Source organism: Felis catus, chromosome D4 (genome assembly GCF_018350175.1).
Source record: "Felis catus isolate Fca126 chromosome D4, F.catus_Fca126_mat1.0, whole genome shotgun sequence".
Classification (NCBI taxonomy): domain Eukaryota; kingdom Metazoa; phylum Chordata; class Mammalia; order Carnivora; family Felidae; genus Felis; species Felis catus.
In genome coordinates, this window is record NC_058380.1 from 1471483 (window position 1) to 1495045 (window position 23563).

At 51.4% G+C, this 23563-nt stretch overlaps 1 protein-coding gene across 2 annotated transcripts in view; it reads left to right on the forward strand.

Moving 5' to 3' along the window:
• Window positions 1-23563, forward strand: part of FAM120A (family with sequence similarity 120A) — a 97288-nt gene that overhangs the window by 62829 nt on the left and 10896 nt on the right. For both annotated transcript variants that reach the window (XM_023243207.1, XM_023243206.2), the window contains exons 10-14: window positions 312-486; window positions 9820-10069; window positions 16504-16618; window positions 21658-21867; window positions 23294-23477. In XM_023243207.1, the coding sequence (XP_023098975.1) occupies window positions 312-486; window positions 9820-10069; window positions 16504-16618; window positions 21658-21867; window positions 23294-23477 (934 nt within the window). The remainder of the gene's footprint in view (window positions 1-311; window positions 487-9819; window positions 10070-16503; window positions 16619-21657; window positions 21868-23293; window positions 23478-23563) is intronic.

Genomic DNA, 23563 nt, shown 5'->3' on the forward strand with positions numbered 1-23563 from the left:
TCTATTCTATTTGTTGTCTGCTGTTATCTATCTAGATGGTTTCAAAGACTTGGGGATCGTCTGTGGTTTCTTATGCTTTGGTTCCAGATTCAGGATGAAACCACATAGATTTTATTTTGACTCTCTGAGCATATGTTTTGACAACTGCTAATGAACTCCCTAAACATCCTGCTGCACACAAGTGGTTAAGCATTGATGTGGAATGGAATTGCAATGTCGTTAACTGGAGATAATACAGTATATTTCTGTGAGTTTGTTGTGAATTCAACATGAAAAATGTGCAATATTATTCTGCTTTCTTCCATGCAAAGGGTGAAATCAAAATTGCTGTTTCTATTGAAGATGAAGCCAGCAAAGACCTGCCTCCCGCCGCCCTGCTCTATAGGCCAGTTCGCCAGTATGTTTACGGAGTGCTGTTTAGCTTGGCAGAAAGCAGAAAGAAAACTGAGAGACTTGCTTTTAGAAAGAACAGACTTCCACCAGAATGTATGTACTGTGAAATCCATTGTTTGTTTTCCTCGGTACCTCGTAATCTCTTGTGCATTTTCTAAAGCCTTAGAGGATTGTGATTGAGTTCGCCCTGAGCGTCCCCACGTGAGACGGTGGGCTTCACGGGGCCCTTCGGAGAGGAGGACAGGCCCCGGGCTGTTTTCCTCAGTAACATTCCAGTCATGGTGTCTATTTGGTAAACCGTTTCCACTTTAAACTGGACATTGAGCTGGAAACGGTCTAGACGGGCGCCATCTCGCCGTGGCTAGCGCGTCCCGGCAGGGCGACAGTGGCATCTGCTCTGGTGTCCGCAGGCGCGTCCGGACTGCAGAGTCTGTGTTCCCGGGGAGGACCTCACCGCGTTGCAGCTGCTTCTGTGCGGGTGGCGCGTACCTGCGCACTGCGCACGGCCCGCGGCAGACAGGGTCCTGGTAGCGGTCTCCCTCCAGGGCTGTACCCGACCGACCCTGGGGTGGAGGGGAGTGGAGTGGAGGGACACAAGGTGCTGCTTGACATGCTGGCAAAAGCTGAGGTCAGAGCGCGTGTTTTCCATCTTCCAGCGAGTGGGCCGGTGGAATACTCGGGGAGAACTGTGCCTTTCTGTTCTGGGTAATTTTATCTGCTAACGTAGGGAGTGTAAAAGTCACTGTATATTTCTTAGGAAATATAGGAAAGTTTTCCAAAATGTACAGTCTGAATTAAGAATATCCTCAGCTGTGGAGAGTAGGTCACCAGATCATCCCCTCAGCGCAGGCTGTCTGGGGACGAATCCCCTGCGTGTGTACTGGGGCAGCGTGGGCCTGGTCGTGCTGCAGTCGGGTGGCACTCGGGGACGCAGGTGACAGTGGGTCTTACCTTTGGACTCTAACCTGGAGAGATTCTGGCAACTTTGAAAACTTGATCCGTAGATCCTGATGTCTTGTTTCTGATTACCGTGCCAAAATGTGGTTCTGTAAAAAAATGAAGCCTCTGTCAGTGAGGCCATTTGAGGATGGCCGTTGAGCTCTGCAGCCCCTGCTGACACATCTGCCACTTTGACTGGGGCTGGAGGTGCCACGGGAGACACCGAGCATCGTCAGCCGGCTCTGCGTGGCCGGGACGTTCCTGGTGGACGCATCTGCTTTCTCACTTTGCACAGGGTCAGCCACTTTTCCGCACCGGCCACCTGGGCCCCGTAGCTGTGACCTCCTCTCCAGTGTCCACCAGCCCTGAGCACCCTAGGCCCCTTGCTTCTCTCCTGGGCCTGGCCTGCCAGCTGCTGCAGAGCCCTGGGCAGCCCCACTTCCTGCCACGTCCTTGGCTCCAGCGCACCGTTTTGACTTTGGTGGTAAAAGCTGGTCTTTTCCTCATTTGCTTCTGTTCCAGAAACACACTTACTGTTATTTAGCACCTTCCCTGGAAGTTTTCAGTGATCACAGCTTGGGACCCTCAGGTGGTCTCCAGGATGGGTCCCCTCTGCAGTGCCCACAGCCTTGTAGAGCAGTCCGGGTGGGTGGGTGTTCTCTGCTCGCGCCCCTCCTTTCCTGGGGGTTCTCTGCCGCCGGTGAGCTGTGGGTGTGGGGGATGGGTGGGAAATGAGAACTGCTCTCCACCTTGTGCGTGCGTTGTGACCCTGGGCGGTGCAGGTGTCGGGCTGGCCTGTGGGCAGGCAGCAGGCGAGCAGGAGGCACGGGACAGTGCTCACCGCACAAACCAGCACCCCCTGGGCATAAGTGAGAGAGCAGCGCACTGTGCTGCAGGCCGGGTGTGTGTGTGCCCCATGTGGTGGGATCTGGCACTGCGGAGGGAGGACGGGTCAGGGCTCGGGGCTAGGACAGTGAAGAGAGGAGGGGGTGGGGGGATGGTACAGATGGGCTCTGCCAGCCCTGAAGCTTTCATGCATGGGGGTGCGTGGACCGGTGGACGTTCTGGGGGATGTTGGTGCTGAGCGTGCTGCGGTCTTTCTGCTCAAGTGACGAAAGAAAGTGGGTCCTGACTTCTGCGTCAGCGACCACGGGCAAGCCACTGAAGGTGAGGTAAGAGTGACGTTTCTGTTCAGGAGGATGGGCTGGGTAGGGACAGGTGACGAACGGAGGCAGCGGGAAAAGAGGGGTGCCCCTGCCTACGTGGAGCTGAGGCAGCCCTGGCACGTCGGTGGTACCCAGACAAGTGTGTGACTAATGTGCGTTACAGAGAACCGTGGACCTCTAGGTGGAGAGGTTTGTCCATCTGACCTCTCAGTTTACAAGTAGAGAGGTCTTAGTTCGCTCCCTCAGGAGCAGCTTTGGAACCCAGGCCTGTTTGGTCTTTTCGGGGACCTGTGGATTTGTTTCATGCCTCGGTCGTATTAATAAGGGAAAACAGCCTATGGAGAAGGTTCTTATGTCGGTAATTCGTGCTGCTGTTTGCCGGCTGTCCCGCTAACTGGAGTGCTAGCTCTCCACAGGGAAGAGTTTTGTCCTTCAGAGCTTTTGTGAGCTCTGAGCCCAAACACTGTCCGCTCCCTCGGAGCAAACCTTGTGCAGGAGACGAATGTGCACCGGTGACCTGACGCGGCTCATTGACACTGCGCCACGATCGTTTCCTGAGGCCCACTCCTAGATGCCAGCCGACTCTGAACGCCAGTGTGGTGACACCCCTGCCGTGGACTTCCTGCCTGAGCTGTGTCCTAAGTGACTACATCTCAGTGTCCTTAGGAAGCAAGTTCTTGGGACTCTGGATGAGGTGAGGGTGATAATGCTGGTCGTGCTGGAAGGAGGCAGCTGTTCAGGAGGCCCCGGTCAGCGAGCTTTGACAGAGGAGCCTGTTAAAACCCCATTTTACCTATGGCCACTCTTAGACTGTCTGCGGATGAAATGAGGTCAGTAGCACTTTGCAGGAGATTCTGAAAACACTGACTGTGTGCTGTGAGGTCTTTGGGCCAGGTTTGGTTCTCAGATGCCCTCTGGTCCCGCCGTCCATTCTGTGGGCCCCAGGTGAGCCCGCCTCCTGTGGCAGTTGAGGCTCCTGATCCAGCACGGTGTCAGCATGCTGTACATGCCAGTGTGGGCTCAGCAGGCTCACCGTGACCACTGGGCTTCCCCAGAACAGCTTTGTTGTCAGAGGACTAGTCTGAGAGCATATGGAAGTCTACAGGGTTGTTTAGAAGTACCGAGCTCTGGTCACATTTAAGACCTATATCTGTTTGGAAATGTGGTCTCTCAATCGGTCTACATACCATACAGTGTACATGACATACGAGTGCTCGTGTGACTTTCCCAAGCTTCCTTTCTAAAGTCATCATATGGTTAAAACAGGACATCCACTCTCAGGTCCCTAAAACTCTGGCCTGTGAAAGTCATACTGAATTACATGCTGGCAGTTTATTTTCTGTGTGCCCATCCCTGGTCTCCATCGTGTTACTGTTAGGAAATTCATCAGGATCTTGTTCATTAGGACAGTAAGCTGCTTGCAGTCACCATCAGGGGCCCTAGGCCCCTCCAGCAGGCCAAGCGGAAGACCACAGACCTGGCACAAGCGCTTTGCCCCGGGTGCTGGATGGGGACAGCGCAGTTGCTCTGGGGCAAGGCAGGACCAGGGAGCTGCCTCTGTGGCTGCTGGGATTTGGGCCTGGGGCCGGCGCCCCGGCTGGAGGCTGGAGGCTTGGAGCGTGACGCTCCTGGCCTGCTGGTGGCTCTGGCCTGGCTGCCTCCTGGCAGCACCCCTCAGCTGCCCCTCACCCGGCCAAGGGGAACAGGAGGGGCTGGAAGAAAGGGTCAGGTTCCAAAAAGACTGCAGGGTAACAAGACTCCTCAGCTGTAGTTGATGAGGAGAAAACCCAGGAGGTAAAGTTTTGTGCTGTGCACAGTTTAAAATTATTGTCCACTTACGAAGACTGGCCTCTGTTTTCTGTAAAAGACTCCCCAGGACCTCAGAATTAAGTAAATGATAGAGACAGGCTTGTAGAAAACAAGTGGATATAAATTACAGACACAGGAGATGGATTTGTGGCTGTAGGAAGCAAGTTTATGTACCTGAGTACTATTTTAGAAAGGATTTCCCCAGAGTCTCCATTTTATAAATCATCAGGAAAAGCCAAAGGGAACATGGATTTTTTTGTGTTCCAATTTGCTATAGAAATTTTGTGTCAAATAATTGGGACTGCTGATGAAAAATGAGTAAAATTAAATTGGTTCACATGGATTATATTATAAAATTTTTTAATGTTTACTTTTGAAACAGGCAGACAGAACATGAGCAGGGAGGGGCGGAGAGAGAGGGGGAGACACAGAATCCGAAGCAGGCTCCAGGCTCCGAGCTGTCAGCACAGAGCCTGACATGGGGCTCGAAGTCATGGACTGCAAGATCGTGACCTGAGCGAGTCAGATGCTTAATTGACTGAGCCACCCAGGCATCCCCACATGGATTCTATTATAAAACAAAATACTTTAATATGGCCAACGTCAGTGTGCTGTTTTAGAATGTGTGGAGATTGGTTATCATAAACATTTTCTCCATGATTTTACAAAGGCTGTTTATATTAATCTGAATTTCTGTATTTTATGAAGCTTTCCAGAAGTAGCATTACCAACTCTTTTCCTCACGGACCTCTGAGTACCCGAGCCTGTGGATCAGTGCTGTGGGCCAGTGTTCAGTGGCAGTGTTCAGGGGGGTGTTCGGTGGCAGTGCTGTGGGGCACTTTTTCAGAGCGGTATTTGTCATAGGCCCTTGAACTCCCAAGCTTCTGATGCCCTGGGAATGATGTATGTGGGGAAAGTGAGGACAGGAATAGTTGCGGGCATGGTCTGTAACCACACGTTGTGTGTGGTCTGTGGCTTACGAGTCCTGGAGGGTGTCCCCACACCTGTTCGCACGAGGAAGTGGAGAGCCAGCTGGACCCCACCACCCCGCATGGCAGTGTCCCACGAGAAGAAAGGAACAGCCGCCATTGTGCCCAGTTTTCTGTATCTGCGTTGATGCGAAGGAACCAGAGTTTGTTTTTACATATATGTGTGGTTTTGTTGTTTTTCTGTGACCTTAGTTAGCGCAGCAGGTAGACCAGGACCCCCCGACCCCCGCCCTGAGCCCCCGATGCACATTTGCACACACGCCTGTATAGAGACCAGAGGTCCAGCCGGTTGCAGTCGTGGGGGGTGTTTGTCTCCATCTTCCCCTCAGCCGCACCTGTGTTGCACGCTGGGCCGGTGGCCGGTGTGGCCACTGCTCACGGTGCTCTGGCACTGAGCTCAGAGATGTCCTTCATCTCGTGGCTCGTAGGCAGCCACCACCGCTTGGTTGAAATTGGCTTGCAGAATGAAACATTTTCGTTATTCCTGGTCTGGGATGGATCCCAAGTCGGCATTATAACATTTATAGCTGGTGGTCATGTGTTTATATGTGATACCGTGGACCGTGGTTAATGTCTGATGGAAACGGGTTCTCACGGACAGCTTAGGTGTAATAGTGTTTTATGTCCCCAAATTGTGTTTTGCAGAGGTACTTTCTGTAAAGAAGGTGCAGTAGCCTCTACTAATACAGAAAACAGATACCTTGGGGTTTTTGCTCTAGCATAAGCAAAGGAAGATGATCTCATGTTGAGTGTTTTCAAGTCTGCCTGAAATGGTGAGTTTTTTTTTGTCAGTGGAAAAGCCGAGATGGGTATTTGTTGATGGTGGCATGGGTTTATTCACCAATAGCAGCTGGCTTTGCTGACCTCTGGGCGTGAGGTCACATCTTTGAACATGTCTTTCTAAAATGGAGTCGTCATGGACATGCTTTTATATCCCACTGCTCTTGCCTGGATGGCAGACATGTATGCTCACTGTGTTCTTAATAACCCAGTCCCCATATGCAGTCCCCATATAACCAGTGTTTTTTGCAGACGTAAGAGCCCAGATGGCTTACTGTTAGCTGGCCACTCTCATCTGTTTGTTCTGTGAGTAGAGTCACAGAGCCCGAGCCCTCCGTCCTGGGTGGGGCCGGGGAGGGCTGTACACATTCTGTGGGGGGGGGGGGGGGGGGCGCATACCTGTACACAGAGGCAGCCGTTTGTCACCCTGGAAATGGATGTTCCTGGGATTCTTTATCAGCACTAGTCTTTAATTAGTCAGTCCTGGGTAACGAGCCTGTAGTTGATCTCACACGGTTGTGAATGGCTGCGAGCCTCGTGTGTCCTCATCAAGACTGTGTTAAAGGGTGTCCTTGGCCCTTTTCCCTATCCTGGTCCCAAGGCTGGGCCTCAGGGTTTAAGGAGGCCCTGAGTGTGGTGTGGCACATGGGGGTTGGCCCCTCAGCCCCATGTCCCCCACCCCTATTTGGTACATAGAAGGTATCCTATAAATGTCTGTTAGGTTTCTCGTCGGAGGTTTCACCACTAGTAAGTGGTGGCATACAAGATCTCCGAAAACAGATACGTATAGGTTAAAAATAAAGCAAGTCAGGACAGCTTTGCTTTTGTTTTTGGAACAAAGTTTTGTGTTCCTACACCTTGATTTTCTTAAATTAGACATGCATTTCCAAAATTAGATTTGAGCTGCTCATAAGTAGTGGAGATGAGAGGAAGTGAGTATGCGAGACCCTCCATCACAGGGAGCAAGGCCCCCTCCTGCCTCCCTCTTGGTGGGCGCAGAGCAGGTTCCCTGGATCTCCGGTACTTCCCCGAAGCCTCTGCCGGCTGGGAGTACGTGTGCACAGCAGCTCTCTGGAGGTGTAGGCGCATGTGGGGCCCTTTGAGCCCGCCCTATGCATGGGCTGCTGGGGGGCGGGCCCCCAGGGGAGGGGGACAGGTGGGCGTGAGCAGCTGGCTCAGCCCCCTTCTCTATGGGGCCTGGACCATAAGCATTCTGACCTCAGGAATGAGTATGTGCTCCCCAAACCTGTTTCTAACTTTTTTTTTTTTAATTTTTTTTTCAACGTTTTTTATTTATTTTTGGGACAGAGAGAGACAGAGCATGAACGGGGGAGGGGCAGAGAGAGAGGGAGACACAGAATCGGAAACAGGCTCCAGGCTCCGAGCCATCAGCCCAGAGCCTGACGCGGGGCTCGAACTCACGGACCGCGAGATCGTGACCTGGCCGAAGTCGGACGCTTAACCGACTGCGCCACCCAGGCGCCCCTATTTCTAACTTTTTTAATGTTTATTTTTGAGAGAGAGACAGAGACAGAGTGTGGGCAGGGGAGGGGCAGGGAGAGAAGGAGACACAGAATCTGAAGCAGGCTCCAGGCTCCGAGCTGTCAGCACAGAGCCTGACGCGGGGCTCCAACCCATGAACTGCGAGATCATGACCTGGGTCCGTGATCAGGTTCACCGACTGAGCCACCCAGGCGTGCCTCCCCAAACCTGTTTCTAGGTGAAAGCAGGAACTGATAAAGTGGGATGACCATGGAAGGTGTTAGAAAGCAGTGGAGATGGAGCTGATGGAGGGGAGGTCACAGGCGCAGGTAGAGACGGACTTCGTGGGGACGCCTCCAGAGGGCGTCAGATCAGAGACCGGGCACTGGGCAGCCAGCCTGTGTGTGTGTGTGCGCGTGTGCACGGGTGTAGGCGTGCACGTGTGGTGGGGAGAAAGGGAGAGGAGCTACATTAGCTAATCCTACAACCAAAGATAAAATCTAATCATCGCCTTTAAGTCTTTGCCACAAAAAGGAGTATGTTACAGAATAGATTTGTTTTTGCTTTTTTGGCATGAAAATTAGCTTTGTGGATCAACCAGTGGACACACAGCCTGCTGGTCATAAGGGCTTGTTTTGTGACCAACCTTGGCCTGTTTATCTGGAGCTGACGATTGCCAGCCCCTGACACTAGTCGGGCAGAGGGGACCTCGTGGCGATGATGGCCGCCCTGTGTGTGCCGAGTATGCTGGGGCTTGGCAGGCGTGGGGCTAGATTGTGAGTCCAAGGACAGGGTCGGCTGGGCAGTGGGGACTGCGTGGGGGTGTGGCCGGCATCTAAAAGTAAGGATGAATACAAAGGTGCATGTATTTATATATACATGTGTATCTGTTTGGACTTGATGGACTTTAAAACAACCATTTTATGTGTTTTAGATTTTCCTTTGATATTTAAACACTAAGATACTCAAATGTGAATGAAAGGGCTTTTTTCCCTGTGACAAAACAGTAACTTTTTTGTAAGAGGACGATTTGGGGGAATTTTGTTGACCTGCACCCCTGCTCCAGCAGCCTGCTCCTGGGGTGGGAGTCCTGGGCTCCTTGCGGCCCACTTTCCCTGCCTTGTCTGGGGCTGGGCAGCTGCCGACGACCCGCAGGACCCTATGCCGGTGGGAGGGGTGGGGCTGCAGGTGGGCAGAGTCTGGGCCTTCAGTCTCCTGTCTGCCTTGGGCACTACTTTAGGGAACATGAGCCCCGCCTGGGTGCTGCCATTTGGATAGAACGGCCTTGTGGAAGGTGCCCGGGGAGTCACTGCGCCACCCTGCTTCTGTTCCGACGGTCACGGACCGAAGTGAGCCTTAGTTCCCTGGCAGTGCACACCCCGAGCCCAGCGTCGGCCTGTCCCTTAGCGCCAAGGAGAGGGGCTGGGACGTGCTCTCTCCCTGGTCTGCACTGTCTCTCCTGCCACGCTTCATTCCGACTTCATTCAGAATGATGTGGGGAATGGTGCATGTCGTGGTTTAAGAATTAACTGAACTCAAATAGTGGTAAAGCAACTGTAGATGAGAGGCCACTGTTGTTTCTGTTACATCAACTTGGACCTTCTTGCCTGTTTTGAGATAAAATGGGGAATTTTATGCTTTGTCTTCAGTCTTCCTGAATAGAATTACTGTAAGCTGATGTCACTGGGATTTCAGAACACTGACTTGCTCCTGCCGCCTTGCTAGGCTTTTGGGGTCTCACTCTGGGGTAGCTTATGCTTACTAATCAACGTTTGTGGAAGGAGACCTTTACACGAAGTGGCACCAAGTGCAAATTACTTCTGAAATCTGATTAGTGAAAGTATCTGTTTATGTAGAAAAAGATGAGCTATCTAAATTGGATTTCCCAGGATATGTTGATAATCACATACTTTTGTAAATTTTGCCAGTTGTTACTATTAGAACTTAATGGATTGAAATAATAAAATTTTTCTAACATCTTTGATTTATACGTATTAGTTATATGGGGAAGTCAAGTCATGATTTGGTCGAGAAGAAATTTATCGGTAGCCTGACTGGAAATCCGAATGTGCCACGAAAGTGTGCGTAGGGGACAGAATGTTCTAGACCTGAGGACTGGTGGCCGGTGGCTTGCTGATGAGAGAATGCGTTGGTGTGTGAGCAGTGGCACCTTCAGACTGTGATTACTGGAGGGTTGGTTTGTTCGGCCTCCAGTGGCTGAGCCGGGGTGTAAATGGTCTTCCTCTGCTCTTCCCCTCCAGTTCCCCCCGTGATCATCAAAGAGTGGGCAGCTTACAAAGGGAAGTCTCCGCAGACGCCGGAACTGGTGGAAGCGCTGGCCTTCAGGGAGTGGACCTGCCCCAACCTGAAGCGGCTGTGGCTGGGGAAGGCAGTGGAGGACAAGAACCGCAGGATGAGGGCCTTCCTGGCCTGCATGAGGTCGGACACGCCAGCCATGCTCAACCCGGCCAGCGTGCCCACCCATCTCACGGTGCTGTGCTGCGTCCTACGGTAGGTTAGGTGTGGCTGCCCCCCCCCCCCCCCCCGCCACAGTCGTGTGTGTTGTGGGAACACAGTCTGGGGCAGCGTGGCGTGGGTTTGAACTGATCCTGGGTGGTCTGTGCAGAACAGGTGTATTTGGTGAACATGTATTTTTTGGAAATAACCATAATGATTTTAAATGTACTTTATCCTCTAAATCTTAAAGATTTTGAAGGCTGTACATATTATGTATTGTTTGGAGCTCTGTAGGGAAAACATATCTCTCCCTGCATGTATTTAATCACGTGTAGAGTAGTGTGGACTTGAGGTTATCTGTTTTAATTCCTGGGGTTATAACTTGATGTGTGGTTGATTTGGTTACTCAGATGTTCCAGGTCAGGCTTTGGAGTGCTCATTCCATGGGCCCTTGTGTCGTCTGTGCCCCCGGCATATTCTTGCTTTCTGCCCCCCACAAGATTAGTCCTGGACCCTGCCCTTTCCAGGGGGCTGGCTCCTGTCCTTGGAGAAGGATTGAAAGCCGGATTGGGGTGCTGCATGCTTCCGTGTCCTCAGCTGACGGCCCCCTTAAGTCTGTGTGGACACTCTTGGTGTCTGGGAGTTAATTTCAGTTGGCATGCATACCTGTATTAGATTCAGTAGGTTTTTGAGGGTTTTTTTGAACCAATTTTCAACTTGGGAAAAGGTTGCAAGGACAATACAAAGAGTTGTTGTTGTTTTTTTTTTTTTTTTTTTTTTTTTTTAAAGAGTTCGATTTTTTTTTTTATCGAAGTGTAACTGATATATAACGTTATGTTAGTTTCAGGCATACAACACATTGATTCAGCAGTTGTACAGGACTCCGTGCTCATGGCAAACAAACAGACTCCTATATACAGAGAAGAAGCTGGCGGTTGCAGAATGGGAGCTGGTGGTTGGGGGCAAAATAGAGCTTTTTTGTTAAACCCACATACTTCAGTGTGACCGTCTAACAAATCAGGACATTTTCTAATACAGTCATCACAATCAACATCATACCTTCTTTCTGTGTGAACTTCAGGGTCCATTTAAGATTTTCTCTTTGTGTTTGGAGGTGACCAGTCCGATTGGTTTTTCCACCAAACACTGGCCGTCCCTCTGTTGCTGTGGTCTTGTCTGGGCTGTGTGCCTGCACCCTGGCCACTTGGAGAGGCAGATGTTCGCAGGGCTCCTGTGGGGCTGCTCTGTCCCATTTTGTGGGAGGCACTCAGTTTAAACATTCCATCAGCCTCAGCAGACTCACAGCTTCTGTCTTTTTCTGTGGCCCCTAGTCCACTATTGGCAGACTAGATCTGGTGCTTTGTGGTCACCTGCTGGGGTCTTGTCAGGCTGGCCTCTGTTCTTCTGACAGTTCTCCATCATCCTGGGAGCACCTCCCTCCTTCCCTACAGAGATATTATGGCCCCTTTCTCCCAGCAGCCCTGCTTCCTAGTGGTGGAGACAGTCCCCATTTGCCAGTCTCTCCCAGAGTGTTTGCAGTAGGCAGGCACAGTGCACATATGGACCCTACCCCTGTTGGCAACCTTGGGGCCCAGCCCTCTGCGTTTTCCTTCCTGGCCACTAGTTCTCCTGTTCCTCACCCTCAAGGAACAAGATGGAGGACACAGCTGTAGCCGAGTGTTTGTTTCCTGACGTTTCTTAAGCTCCTCACAGGCTTGAAGGCCAGTAACTAATTTAGAAGCCTCTCCTTCAGGCTCTTCCCTTTACCTGCTTTGAAAATTAGCTCGTGGGAGAGACTAGATCTTCGTTTGGAAGCTTCTGGTTTCTCGAATGGAAAGTTCATTTATGGACCTGTTTTTATTAATACAGACCTTATGTAGCCAAACATTAGAGGTGAAGACTTCGGCTGCTCTGAGATCAAATTAGCAAGAATAAATTTGTTCGATTGTACTTCTCTCTTCCAAGTTTAAATTGGTGTGTGGCCTTTACCCCAGCGGATGCTGTCTGCCTCACCTGAGGCTTATGCGGCTGACCTGGACGGAACGGCCGCACTCGGAGCAGGACGAGGCGCTGTGGTGCTGGGGCCTCCCTGGCCATCCGTGCACGCAACCTGGGATGCACCATGGCCGCCCTCTGCACCTGGTCTCCATCCTGGTCCTCGCCCCTCCTAGGCCGTCTCTCTGGCATTGTTCAGACGGCCCTTGTCAAGACTTCCAGATTTCAGGATTGTCCTGGTGCCCATTTTTAAGATAGTCGTTACGGTTGATTTTTTTTGTGGTTTGTAGAGAATGGAAGGATTAGTAAGTGGGACTGGCCATGTCACCAGAGGCTCTGGCACTGTGGTGGGAGGTGGGTGACCTGATTGGCTATGGAGACGGGCAATCCCCTGGGGTTTCCTGCATGGAAAGCCTCTCGTGGTTTCGGGTCCTGAGGAGGTGGAGCTGGTTGAGGAGAGGGAATCAGGGAGAGGTGAAGGACTGCTGTTCACGGGACAAGTCCCTGGGGGTTTGGGGGCCAGGGCACCAGTAAACGGGCCGATCTGCTTCCACTAAGAGGGTCTGTTCTCCCTTCTACACTCTGGGCTCCAGGATGGGCTGGTGCTGGGGGATGCAGGTGCTCCACGGCACACGCTCTGGTTAAGTGGGTGGGCTGAGTTGGAGGCCTCACGGTTTGGAGGAAGGGGGGGGTGTGTGGAGAGACCCGGCAAGGGCGAGTCAGGGTTGATGTGTGCCTCCGTGGCCCTGGGGTTGGGCCTAAGTCCTGGGGTGGGGGGCAGTGAGGTCCTGTGATGCCCAGCAGACAACCTATAGCTGGACAGAACTGGTTCCGACCTCAGGCTCGGCTACTCTCCGCTGGAAAATCAACACTCGAGAGACGAGTGATGGTGGGAAAAAAGAGGTCGCTTTACTCGGGAAGCCGGCAACCTGGGAAGAGGGCAGGCTAATGTCTCCAAGGCCATCTTCCCCGTCCAGGCGAAGCGGGTGGGTTTTTAAGGGGAAAGTGTGGGGAGTGGGGAGGGGGCTGCGTGCAGGAGAAGCGGTGCCCAGGCGGTGGGTTCTGTGTCGCCGTGACCCTGGATGGACCTGCTGGCATCCGTGGCAGGTGTTTTCGAGTGTGGTCAGGCCGTATCGTCCTTCACCCTCAAGGTCAGTGGTCTGCAAACCCAAGGCAAGTAGGTTGGTTCTGCTGCAGACCAAGGACTCGGATCAGCCAACAGGAGCACCTGAGCTCGAGGCCAGCTCCCTGCGAAGGCCGGTGGGAGTGCGGCTACAAACCCTTGGCATTGGTGGCTTGCGGCGGGACGGGGGTGGGCAGGGGCAGAGGTCAGCAGTCACAAGGCCAGGCTGTGGGCCACAAAAGTGTTTCCCTTCCCTTAATTTTCTCTTTCCTTTTTCTCTCTTTCTTTTTGCATAACTTCAAACTTGAACAGATTGCGAGAGGAGTTGAAGGAGTTTGTTGCTGTCCTTCACCCCGACTTCCCACATGTTAGTGTTTTACTGCAGTCGCTCTCCTTGTGTGTCTGTGTGCTTATGCGTCCAGACCCCTTGAGTGGCAGTTTTGGGTGTGACACCTCTACCCCTGAGCTCTTTGGTGTGTGTTTCTAAAAACAAAGACATTGTCAAAATCGGAAAAGTCCTGTCCGTACATCTCGTTTACGCGCCTCACTCAGATTTTGCCACTTGCCCCATGATGTGCTTTGCTGACAGGAAAACATCGTGGCTCGTGCTTAAGTTTAGTTACCGCATCTCATCCAGTCCTGGGTGGCTTCTCGTCTTCCTCTGGGTGGATGTGGCATGAACACCGACTTGTTTGCAGATATCCCATCATGTAGACGGCACATGAACTAACAGGGTGGCAGCCCCTGGAGGCAGTGCTTGCAAACGGGACCCGATAGATTTTCAGTCTGCCTGTGCCTGTGTCCCGTGAGGTTCTGTTCCTGCCTCCAGGGCAGGGAGGCAGTGGTGGTCACTTATGCCCCAAACTCAACACTGTGACCGCAGTGGGGGGTGGAGTGGGTGGGGTGCAGACCTGAGCCGAGATTCAGTGTGGGGGTGAAGCTAGTGCCCGAGACAGAGCAGAAGGGGGCCTTCCCAGGGTAGGGCCGAGACCCTCATCCCAGAGAGCTCACGTTCCCCTGAGGAGCCGGCTAGGTTCAGGCCTGGAGATGAGTTAAGGGAATGGAGGGCTTGAGCCCCCTGGCAGGACACAGGCAGCCTGTGGTGCCTGTCCCCATACCCTAAGGAACGCAGCCTTTCTGGGAGGGTCACACAAGGACCTGCCCCGACCCAGCTCCCCAGCATGGACAGGGCAGCAGCGGGCAGTAGAGGGAGCCCCAGACACCTTCCCGCCCCAGGCCCTGAGCAACGGGAGGCAACGGGAACACCGTCTGCCCAGGTGGAGCGGTGTGGCAAGGGCTACAGGCAAGGCCGTCGCCCTGGTGCCCTTTACTCCTCACCGTGATGCCCTGGACACGGCCTGCGTGGTGTGAGTTAGTCTGAGCGTTTACGTCCAGGAAGCCTTTCTGAGGATGGAAGTGAGAAACGGGGGATGGGTGGTTTTGTTTCAAAAGGACCAGAAAGCCAGGTGGAGGAAACATCAGGCATTCTAACAAAAAGACTGTTTGTTGTTCAGCTAAATTGACTTCTGAGTCTTTGCTGCCAAGAAGACCAAGAAAGATCTTGAGAAAACCAGGCTGTCCCCAAGACAGCCTTTTTTCTCATTCAGGATGTTAAAAGGAACATGTGGCTGGGGTGGGGGGGGGGGCGTTAGTATCTTTTGGGTTCACAGGAGGGAGAGGGCGGGAGGGGGAGGTGCCGAGCAACAGTGTGGGCGGATCTGATGCCCTCACTGTCCACTGGCACGTGGTTAAGGTGGCACATGTTCTGTGTATTTTATCAGAGTTTTGAGAAAGGAAGAACTAAAAATAGTATAGCACAGACATGCAGGCAAAGGACATTGTATGCGGAGCACAGGTGTTCCCACAGTAACTTTCTCAGATGTCGTGGGGGGCTTCCCTCACACTTGCAGGTTCTTGCACAGAACCCCACAATCAGTAAGACCTTGTGCTGCACATGGCAGGGTCACAAGGTTGGAGGCTTTGTCCTTGCAAGTAGTTTAGTGATGAAAAGCTTTTGCATTTCTTTCAGATACACGCATCTACGTCTAAATACCATAGAGATTTAAGGTCTACTCTTCGCTTACTTGAAATGACCGTCACTTTCCCCTTGCCCTTTGTAATTTCACTGCAAAGTGCATAAGCTCTGTGCCTGTGACTCCCGCCTGTAACGTGGACAGCGGTGGCCCCTCAGGATTATGGGGGCCGCATGATGGGAGGCGGCGTGTGCAGAGGTGGAGAGGCACCGGGCACCTGGCGAACTCTTCCGTGTTTCTCTCAGGCTGTTTTAAAAATACGTGTCTTAGTCAGCTGGTCAGAAACCCCTGCTTTGCCCAGTTGTGTGTGCTCCCGTGAAGTATTGATTATTTCCACATGAGGTGGGCCCCACACCGACTCGTCCTCTTTTGTCGACTTAGATTTTTCATTTTAAGCTCTGAGAAAACTTCTTTAGCAGACAGGACTGGGAAGAGCTTCGTGAGGCCTGTCGCCGTTCTCTCTGCTCTTTCTGAGCCGTTTGCCAGAGGTCGCAGGGTCCGTCACCATAAGTTAATCAGCGGCAACGTGCTGGGTCATCCTTCAGTCTGCTGAGTGCAGGGCTGGGCCCATGGGCTCTCGGGGACAGCTGGGCCAGGGCCGTAGCAGCCGCCCCTTTGCTCAGTTCCCCAGGGTTGTGATAGAGGCAGTACATGTGGCAAGGTGAGTAAGGGAAGGAGCGTGGGCGCCTGGCAGCTCCCGGGCTGATGGCACACATGGACGTTGCAGATTTATAAATCGATACCCCCCCCCCCCCCCCCCCCCCGCCACACTGCTGGCTGCCCTGGGAGGTCAGTGTGTGCAGGGCCTGCGGGCACCGGTTCTGAGGCCACGGCGTTAGTTCTCGTTCCCGGGACCCCTTTCTGGTGCTCACCTGCCGGCGTGGGAGCCTCTTCTGCGCACTCGTCTCCTGCAACACTCGCCCCTTGTCAGGAGACACATCTTTCTTATTTGGACCTAGAGTCTGCCTCCCAGGATTCCGGTCTTGAATTGAAAAAAATAAATCATGTAAATTGATGCTTCCAGTGTGTTTCCAGGGTTTGAATACCTTACAAGAGTGAAGTTGTATCAGAAATCACTGAGCAGCTGGTTTGCAGTCTGTGCAAATGTGGTGTGCTATTTTAATCACTCTGAAAGCAAACGTTCTGTTCAGCCCAGGTGATTAGACACGCATTTGTAGCAGGTGTCATCTGGTGTACATAGAGATGCTGGGTAAGAGCTCTTGGTGCCCCCCAGCTCGTATCATCCCGAGTCCCCTTGGAACCTGGATGCCAGGTTGTGCGTGTGACCGGTGAGCGCTCCATCCTCACACCAGACCCTCTCTGTCCACCCCCTGTAGGTATATGGTGCAGTGGCCTGGAGCACGGATCCTGCGTCGCCAGGAGCTGGACGCCTTCCTGGCTCAGGCGTTGTCCCCCAAACTCTATGAGCCTGACCAGCTGCAGGAGCTCAAGGTAATTGACAAGCCTCATTCCTTGTCTTGGGAAGCGTTGCTTCGGAGTGGTGTGAGGAGGGCCGGCCTCACCGGGCAGCGCCGCTCAGAGTGCCAGGCTAGGAAACCGAGCCGCGGACTCGGGAGCCTTCGGGGCAGAAGCGTATCCATCCCAGTTACGGAAGCGGTCAAGTCTGCTTCTGTCAGATAAAGGTTTTCCCTTGTTACCAGTGGGCGTCTGCTCTTGTGTTCACGTCAGGGTGTAAACTTGCTTTTGTTCCAGGTGGGGACCCCAGACCCTGGGGAGGGCTTGGGCTTCAGGGTTTTCTCACATCTGGCCAGGATTCTTTTCTCGTTTCGTTCTGTTCCTGATTATAGCATTCGTTTCCTCTAAAACATAGTCTTGCCCTCCTAGACCGTAAATCCCTTTACAGACCACTTGAAGAACAATGTTACACCATCATTCCTGAGCCCCTTTTACTTAGCATTTAACATCGTGTTCCTTTTAATTTTTCCTTCCAGTAATTCCTTTTGTTCTTTGTTTTGGCAATGTTAATTTTCTCCAAGTTGTCCCCTGATTTTTCGGGGTGCTTATCTTTTCAATGCACTTTGGTTAGTTGCTGTGTTTGCACGGCTGCACTCGCTTTCTGTAATGTCTGTGCTAAACTTTAGAAAGTTTAAGACTTTCCAGAGTTAGCTAAATCCGGGGATCTGCCTTTTCTTTTGATGTACAGGGTTTTGGGTTTTTTTCTTTGCATTTGTTTTTTTGTTTGTTTTGTTTTTTGTTTTTTTTTTGTAATTATTTGATTTGTAATCAAATAATCTCTTTTGACAAATTGCCTTCACTTTTAGATCTTTTTGCCATTCTTTATGAAGGCATTCTTTCCCCTCAGGAGCATTTGAGGCTCACTTTATAGATTATCAGTATTCTACAGTTGGGGCCCAATCAATTTCTGGTTCCCCTAAACTACTGAGTTAAATTTAGTAATTTGATGTTGAGTGGCCCTTGACTGTGCGGAGCCCAGGTCACATGTGGTCACCCCAGGCTTCTGATGACTTTGAAACAAGCTGAATAAGACAATAAAACTTAGAATCCACCCCAAATTGTATTCTTTACTTTGTAGATCAAGATTTTCTGTTTGCTAGACAGAAATTATTTTCATTTGTAACGTTTTTGAATCTAAGTTTTCGTTCTAGAGTATTTGGCTGGGTGTCCCCCGAAAGGCTGGCCCTAAGCGCAGGCTCTCGTTCCCGTGCCCCCGGCTGGTGGTGCCGTCACCACTGTCTTCGTCACCAGCCCGTGCTCAGGGGTGTTGTGAATACTTTGACTAGCGTGTGCTGCCATCCCTCTACCTCTACTTCCTGTTTCTCTTATTTAGATTATTACATCAGTATTGACATCCCAGTTCTGAAAATCAGACCGCCAGGTATCAGGTATGCCCACCAAGCCTTACTCACCATCAAGTTGCTTTTCCTCAAAGTTCATCTTCTCTCCCATATCCTTTTCATTTTGGATCAACACACAGGGTTTAACTTTGGAAAGACAGCCACACTCTAAGCTTTCATTTTGGTTCTTTTGAGGTCTTAGTGCTTTCATGGTTTTCTCCTGATCCTTCATCTGAAGCCAGGTGTTTCTAGAACTGTGTTTAGAAAGACCTATTTTATGTGCAGTGACTTGAGGCCACCGTCCCTTCGGCTCTTGCTGGTCTGGAGGCCTGCCTTCCCTTCACCACGGACGGCCTGCACCGCTGGCACCTCACGCACAAGCAGCCTACATTCCGCAGAGCTAGGGGGATAAGAGCATTCGTTGGGGGGAAAGGTAGTTTTTTTGTTTTTGTTTTTTGGTTTGTTTTTGTTTTTTAAGATTGAGGATTCTCTCAGCTATCAGAATGAGAACTAAGAGGAATAATCATTATTTAAATGCTACAAAAGTCCCTACGCAGAGCTGAGAGTCCCCAAATTCAGTGATAGAAAAGTAGACTTTTAAATTGCTTTTTCATTTAACCATTAAAATTTTTTTATATATCGAATGCAATGACGATGCTTTTCCATGAAACGCCATTTCACTGTTTCGGATATAGTCAACTCTTGATTTTGGTGGCTGTCTTAGGGGCCGCTATCCAGTTTGTGGATTGCCCAGACCCTACTTTTCTTCTCCCATTTTTGTCCATTATGTGCTTTGAAAATAAAGAGGAGAAGAAAAGAAAAAGACCCAGTTCTGACAGTTTGGCCTCTCGTTGGCTTTTCTGATTGGGAGATTCGGTGGGGAAAGGTGTTGAAAGTTTTAATTTAGACTGACTTTGTAAGAGTGCTGTCTTGTCTGTGCGTGCTCTGCCTGCCATGACCGTGAACAGGTGCGTGTTCTATGTGGCTCCTCACAGACCCGTGACAGGGATCCACATGTTTTCCTCATGTTTTCCCTGGTGTAGTTTTTAGGCACTTCTCCTAGGTTCTGAGCATGGATGTAATGACGAAGGTAGATTAGCAATGTTTGGAGGAGGGCGGGGAGAGGGTGAGAAGGACTTTTGTACAGGCTTCATATTTGTCCAGTTTCTTTCTCCCTTGCTCTTGACATCCTTGTAATTGCTTTCAGTTCTTCTCACAGTTTCACTGACTGAGTGCAGAATATAAAAGGTGGAGGAGGAGGGGCTGTAAGACGGTATCAGGCCCCTGTGGCCCCTGAAAGAGTTAGGGCAGGTGCAAGTAAACATGGCCGATCAGAGGAGGGGTCTGCAGTCCAGCAGTGACACGGCGGGCAGTGCACCCTCGCTGGAGTGGTTCTGAAGCTCATTGGGCAGAGATTAAGTTCCAGTTTGTACTTCCTATAAAGTCAGAAAACTGCACTTTCTTTAGTTAAGGAGCTTTGGATAATGCTGATAATTTTATCTTCCTGTGTAGAAGAGAATGAGATTGGACCGTGAATATTGTAGCCATGTCTGTGATCAGGCATTCAGATTCTGGTGCTGCTAGTTAACAGTTTAATGGCATTGAGCTTTCTGTGACTCTTTCTCCATCTGTGACACGGAGTACGAGGAGCAGTACCTGTGTCATACAGTTGCTGAGACATCAGTGAGATAACGTGTGTGGAAATGTGCAGAGTGTACCTGACAAGTCCAAGTCTGTGTTAAGTCCCCTGTAGATATTACTTAGTATTATTTGTGTAATTAACATGTAGGGAAAGACACATAAAACACTATGTGAAGTGATTTAGAAAGCTTTTTGGATAAGCCAAGATCTGCATGGCAGAGTTGAGATTTTATGTACATTATTTAAATAGCTTTTATTTTGAGAACTTTTTCTGTGAAATTAATGGCAGTTGCCATTACCAAGCGATAGGATATTCATTTTTGAAACCCATGCAAACAGTTCCTTCGCTGATGGCAAGTCCAGTTAGAATAAACAGATGTGTGTGCATGGCTGAGGCAGACTTCCCCGTGCCCCCTGTCGGCTCACTGGGAGCGCGCTCGTCCTAACCTGGGTACCTCTGCCCCCGGCCCGCCCGCCTGGGCGGTGGGGACTCTGTCTGCTGCATTGAGGGTTGGCGTGTCCACATGGCCACCTCTGGGGACCAAGCACTGACAACAGCACTGTGCTTCCTGGGCTTCCCTAGAAGGCGCTTGCTGGGCTGCAGGACAACACTGGGTGGCGGAGTGGCCTCCATGCCACCCCTGGTATCCCCTCACCCCGTGTGTGTCGGGGCCACTTTCCCAACAGTGTCAGCTTTCAGGGAGGAGAAGCTCCCTCTTTCTGCCTTGAGACTCTCAGAGAAGGGAGTTTCCACTTCAAGTGAATTCTTTCTCCATTTTGATTTTCTCTTTCCCCACTTTCTGCTCATAAATATAAAATGCATGCAGCCCCATCACCCAGCCCTGCCTGCCCTCAGCCGAGTGCACTGTCCTTCCCAGCGAGGCTCAGGCTCCGGAGAAGCAGGGGCCAATGGGGCTGGGCGGCAGGCGGGACCGGGGGTATGGATGGGCTTCTCCAGGTTTGGAAGGTTCTGAACTACATTGACTGAAAATCAAAAAAACCAAGGTTGGAAAACAGCATTAGCGGATTGTGGGGAATGGTGGCCCCTGAGCACAAAACAGCAGATAGTCAGAAATTCCTCAGTGTCAGGCATGGGAATGACCTTTTTTCTTGTTAATGAAAAGCCGGCGTACCTGCCACATTTAGGCATTGCTTAGGGTGATACCCCGTAGGGTCTGTGTTCTTGAGATACCCTCGCCTTAGAAAATAAGCGTGAAAGGTGGGAAGTCAGAACCCTGGCAGTTAAAACTGCCTTCTGGATAATCCACAAACGAGGTCCTTCACAGACAGACAATCAAGAGTTGACTGTATCTGTCAGTGTTCCTCGCCCTGCGTGTCAGGTGCTAGGAGCCAGGGCCGTGCGCGCAGGGAGGTGCAGCGCCATGAAGGAGGGGGCAGGAGAGATAGTCTGCATGGTCCAGATACCGTGTTTTTGTTGTTGTGTTCTTCCATTTATAAGCTATCCATTTCTCCTGAAGCATTTGACAGTCTCATTAATGAGTTGCTACCTAAAACATTAACATGAAATAATGTAAACATGAAGTACAGGTTTTAGAATGGAATTATGCTGAGTAATTTTTAATATACTTGAAAAAATGCAGAATCTTAACGGAATGTTGCTTGTTATAATCTTTTTGTTCATACATTACCAGTGTGTAGAATCTGAAGGGTAACTTATTTTCATAAGTGGATAGTGGACTTCCTAACTGCTAAGGAGACTATTAATAATCTGTTACTTTCTCATGTCAACTTCAATATAATATTACTTTACGCTCCTATGATGCTTTACGAATTCCAAATTGAAATACTTCAGTATGTTTATAAAACAGTCTCTAAAATTTAAATCTGTTAAATAACATAAAAAGTCTCTGTGTTCAGATAGTGCTAGGTCACTGTAAGGAAATAGCAGGTGTGCGTAGGGAGCGTTTGGTGGAGGGGTGTCCACGCTAACCGTGGAGAGCTGTAGTCAGAAGTGGTGAGAATCGGGTTCTGCGGTGTTCTTACTCCATAGAAATCATTCTTTTCCATTTAAAGATTGAGAACCTCGACCCCCGAGGCATTCAGCTGTCAGCTCTCTTCATGAGTGGTGTGGACATGGCCCTGTTTGCAAACGACGCGTGTGGCCAGCCAGTGCCCTGGGAGCACTGCTGCCCTTGGATGTATTTTGATGGGAAGCTCTTCCAGTCCAAACTCCTCAAAGCCAGCCGGGAAAAGACCCCACTCATCGACCTCTGTGATGGTCAGGTCAGTCTCAGGAACGCCGGCCACCGGGGGGTTGGCGGGTGGGGAGAAGCCTCTGGCCACCTCGGCGGGATGGGAGGAGTGCTTGCAGGCTGGTGAGCTGGGCTGTCTGCGCAGGTTGCAGGCGCACATGTGATGTGCTGCACTCGCCTGGACCTCGCTCCCCGGAGGACCTACAGGCCTGGGTTCCTACCGGCCCCAGCCACATCTTTGTCAGCCACTCAGTACGCTTCCTTGTTTAATGTGTGTTTCTGTTGAAAGTCCTCTTGATGAATACATATTGTATTGTTAAATTACTCACCTTATACGTGTGGTCAGCAGTGCTGGAACAGCCCAAACAAAGCACATGGGACACACGCGGTGTCTCCACAGGGCACATCTCACGACCTGGCACTTAGGGACATGAGCCAGCACTCGGCACTGTGCTCGGACCCATTTCAAACAGAATCACCCACAGAAATGTGAAAACTGTGGCACTAAGTGGATGGTGCACAGGACACTTGTTTCCAGTGTAAAGTCTGAAACAAGCGGTGCCCCCTCTGCGTGAGGCCTCGGGCACGATTGTGGGTTACAAGTACATTTCAGCAAGCGGGTGGGTCCACAGACGTGGAGTCATGAATAGCGAGGACTGAGCGCATTAGTTCGAAGTCCTGGCCTGAGCAGAAGGTGCGGTCCACCATCAGACCGTCTTGTTCTCTTGCAGTCGCCTCAGGCTTCTGACAGCACGTTCTGCCCGAGCTGCCGTGACTCTCGGGTCAGGCTCAGCATAAGCACAGCTTTGTGGGGTGAGCAGGTTTTCAGATTCTCTGGTTAAGGATCGGTGTTGCTACTTGAATTTATGTATTTATTAACAAAAGACACTGCAGGTGAATGTCGTACAGGCTCTTTCACAGTGGATCTGGTGCCCACTAGCTGTGTTGTCCACATCCTTGGGAGCGATGTTGTTCACTGTGATGTGATCCCCTCAGGCAGCCTCCCGCCCCCTGTCAGTAAGCACGGTCACTGGGCCTTGGTGCCCTCTCTGCCACACGGGGCACACAGCTGGCCGAGTGCTCAGTCGGTGGGCATTGTCTGCGCTGCAGTGGGACCTCTCTGGGCTCAGCTGTTGGCTTCCAGAACCAAAACCACTGTTTCAGTTAGTACCTTCGGTAGTGAATGGTCCTCACCTGGAGATCGGCCGAAAGCTGTGGCTTAAGTTGATGTTGCGTCTGTGGGAATGATGTAATGGAAGCAGGCGGTATGTGTTCGTTGATTGCATTTTCGGTGTGCTTGCCGACCGCACCCAGTGTGGCTGCACAGACCGTGACTGACTCATGGGAAAAGAGCACATGCATCCTGGCAGCTGGTGGGTCTCACTTCTTTCCTGTCCATTTCGATTCGAGCAAAACTCTGTGAACCGAGTTTTCACGTGCCGGCGCTTGACTTGCAGGCCGAGCAAGCCGCCAAGGTGGAGAAGATGCGGCAGAGCATTCTGGAAGGGCTGAACCTCTCCCGGCAGAGCCACCCGCTTCCCTTTCCGCCGCCCACGGCGCTGCCTTTCTACCCTGCCTCCGTGTACCCCCGGCACTTCGGGCCGGTCCCCCCGGCTCAGGGCCGTGGGCGGGGCTTTGCAGGTGAGTGCACAGGCGACGTCGGGAGGGACCGTGGGGTGGTGGGGACGGATGCGCCGTGTCATGCTGTGCTGGGACCTCGTTCATGG